The sequence below is a fragment of the Cebus imitator genome, unplaced genomic scaffold (genome assembly GCF_001604975.1).
Source record: "Cebus imitator isolate Cc_AM_T3 unplaced genomic scaffold, Cebus_imitator-1.0 Scaffold297, whole genome shotgun sequence".
NCBI lineage: Eukaryota > Metazoa > Chordata > Mammalia > Primates > Cebidae > Cebus > Cebus imitator.
In genome coordinates this window covers 1713556-1715907 of record NW_016107612.1, presented here as the reverse complement: position 1 = coordinate 1715907, position 2352 = coordinate 1713556, and the positions used below count along the sequence as shown (strand labels likewise).

The window sequence follows — 2352 nt, the reverse complement described above, 5'->3', positions numbered from 1 at the left end:
TTTAAAAGTAGGTTCTACAGCAAAAGGGTAACAGCAATAGCCCATTGCCACTGGCACTTAGTAGATGCATATTAAAAAGCATCATTTTTTTTTTGAGAGAAATTAATGTAAGCCCTGTTGATCCATGGAATTTAGTTCAGTGTCTCAACCCCACACGGAGTTAGATTAAAAATGAAAACACACTCTTGAATTTCTCATCCCTAATCCAGCCCCCAGTAACATTCACCTTCACTTACAACTTCTTGCCACTTAATACAGAGACAGATTTCCTTACATAAAGGTAAGCACCAAGGAAGTATACTCTTAGAAACCATTAAGCTTCTAGGCTCAATCCAATCCAACAATGAGCAGGAGCCAGGTATTTACCTCCTGTTAGGTAGCAAGCCAGGTGAAATAAAAAAAGTGACATTTGGGAGAAACAGAAAAAAACCTTTTGTAAGCAGAGGTGATATGATGACCAGGGCCTGGTAAGCATTCCTGGGAGAGTACCATTTTCACTGATCAGTTTCACTGTTTCTACCATAATAACTTTTGCAGGTATAAAATCCTGCCTGGTATAAACTCTTACCTGGCTGACAAACTCTTGCCTGGTATAAAATCTTGCCTGGCATAAAATAGTTGGGTAAATTAAACCTAGGTAGGCTTGCTTAAAGACAGAAATGTATTCATTTGCAGATGCAATGCATTCCAGCCCTTTACTGTGGTTCATCTGTATTCTGAGTATGAGAAAGTAATGAAGGCTGCCACCCACCTTGATTCTTGTCATCTGGCTCAGGCTCCGGTTTCAGTCTTTTCACACTGTTGCCACTCTCTGAGCTGCAACAAAACACATGGTGATGTGAGCTATGTCTAATCTTGGGGATCAAAGCTTAGGGAATCAGGAGCTCCAATAACTATTTATATGGGTCTTAGGCAGTCTCAAGAAACTGGGATGATAAAAATGAATGAAAAGTATTCATTTCAGATTCTTAATCTCCTTCCAATTGCATCATTAGTCATAAAGACAATTTAAACTCCTGACAAATCCAGGGAGTAAAGCACTGTATTTTCAAGCATCACTTCAAACTTCAGATTCAGATTCTTGGCTGTCTTTATCACTCAAATTGGTTAGAATCACAGATGGATTTCAAGAGCATTTAGACATGTTCACAAATGACAAACATTTAGTAATTACAGATTGAAGAAAACATCTTCAGTGACATGCCAGAGATTCTAAGAGTCACCCAAAAGATTTTTCATTAAAAGAATGTATAAGGAATATATTTCAGTGAAGAACGAAATGATCCCAGAAGTAAGGGGTGGTGAACAAAGAAACTGGCAAACACAAATATAAATCTAAACAAATACTGTCTGTATCAAAAAATAACATCTAGTTTGTGGTGTTCAACATGACAATACTGAAGTCCTGCACAACAGCAGCATGTAAAGAAGGAAGAGGTGATTGTAGCTAAAGGTTCTAAGGTCCGTGGGACGTATGTCTGGTAAATTTCAAGGTTGGCCACTATGAGAAAAAAAATAAAGTATGTAAATCTAACTAGGAGAAAGAAAAAAATGAATGAAAGAATTTTATATCTCAGTCATTTTGTTAAATGCAAGAATACAAGTTTAAAAAAAAATTTTTTAAGACAGAGTTTCTCTATTGCCCAGGTTGGAGTGCAATGTCGCAATCTCGGCTCACTGTAACCTCCACCTCCCAAGTTCAAGTGATTCTCCTGCCTCAGCCTCTCGAGTAGCTTGGATTACAGGCGCCCACAGCATGCCTGGCTAATTTTTGTATTGTTTTAGTAGAGATGGGGTTTCACCAGGTTGGCCAGCCTGGTCTCGAACTCCTGACCTCAGGTGATCCACCACCTCGGCCTCCCGAAGTGCTGGGATTACAGGCATGAGCCACTGCGCCTGACCTCAGCCACAGTGCGTGCCAGGAAAAATATTTTTTTAAAGTCAAAAGACATTAATATGATAGAAATTATATTTTAAAATTTTACTATAAACAGACCAAATCTACTAATGAAAAGCTATTAAAGGACTAAATTAATTATCTTATTTGTTTATTTATTTATTTATTGTGAGATGGAGGCTTGCTCTGTAGCCTAGGCTGGAGTGCAGTGGCACAATTTCAGCTCACTGCAACCTCCACCTCTTGGAATCAAGCGATTCTCCTGCCTCAGTCTCCTGAGTAGCTGGGATTACAGGCATGAGTATTTTTAGTAGAGATGGGGTTTCTCCATGTTGGCCAGGCTGGTCTCGAACTCTTTACCTCAAGTAATCCACCCGCCTCAGCCTCCCAAAGTGTTGGGATTACAGGCCTGAGCCACCACGCCCAGCTTTAATAGACTAAATTTAAAAGCAACT

At 39.4% G+C, this 2352-nt stretch overlaps 1 protein-coding gene across 8 annotated transcripts in view; it reads right to left on the bottom strand.

Annotated features, from left to right (window-relative positions):
* Nucleotides 1-2352, bottom strand: part of PSME3IP1 (proteasome activator subunit 3 interacting protein 1) — a 33215-nt gene that overhangs the window by 10298 nt on the left and 20565 nt on the right. For all 8 annotated transcript variants that reach the window (XM_037729301.1, XM_017502656.2, XM_037729300.1 and 5 more), the window contains exon 6: nucleotides 752-816. In XM_037729301.1, the coding sequence (XP_037585229.1) occupies nucleotides 752-816 (65 nt within the window). The remainder of the gene's footprint in view (nucleotides 1-751; nucleotides 817-2352) is intronic.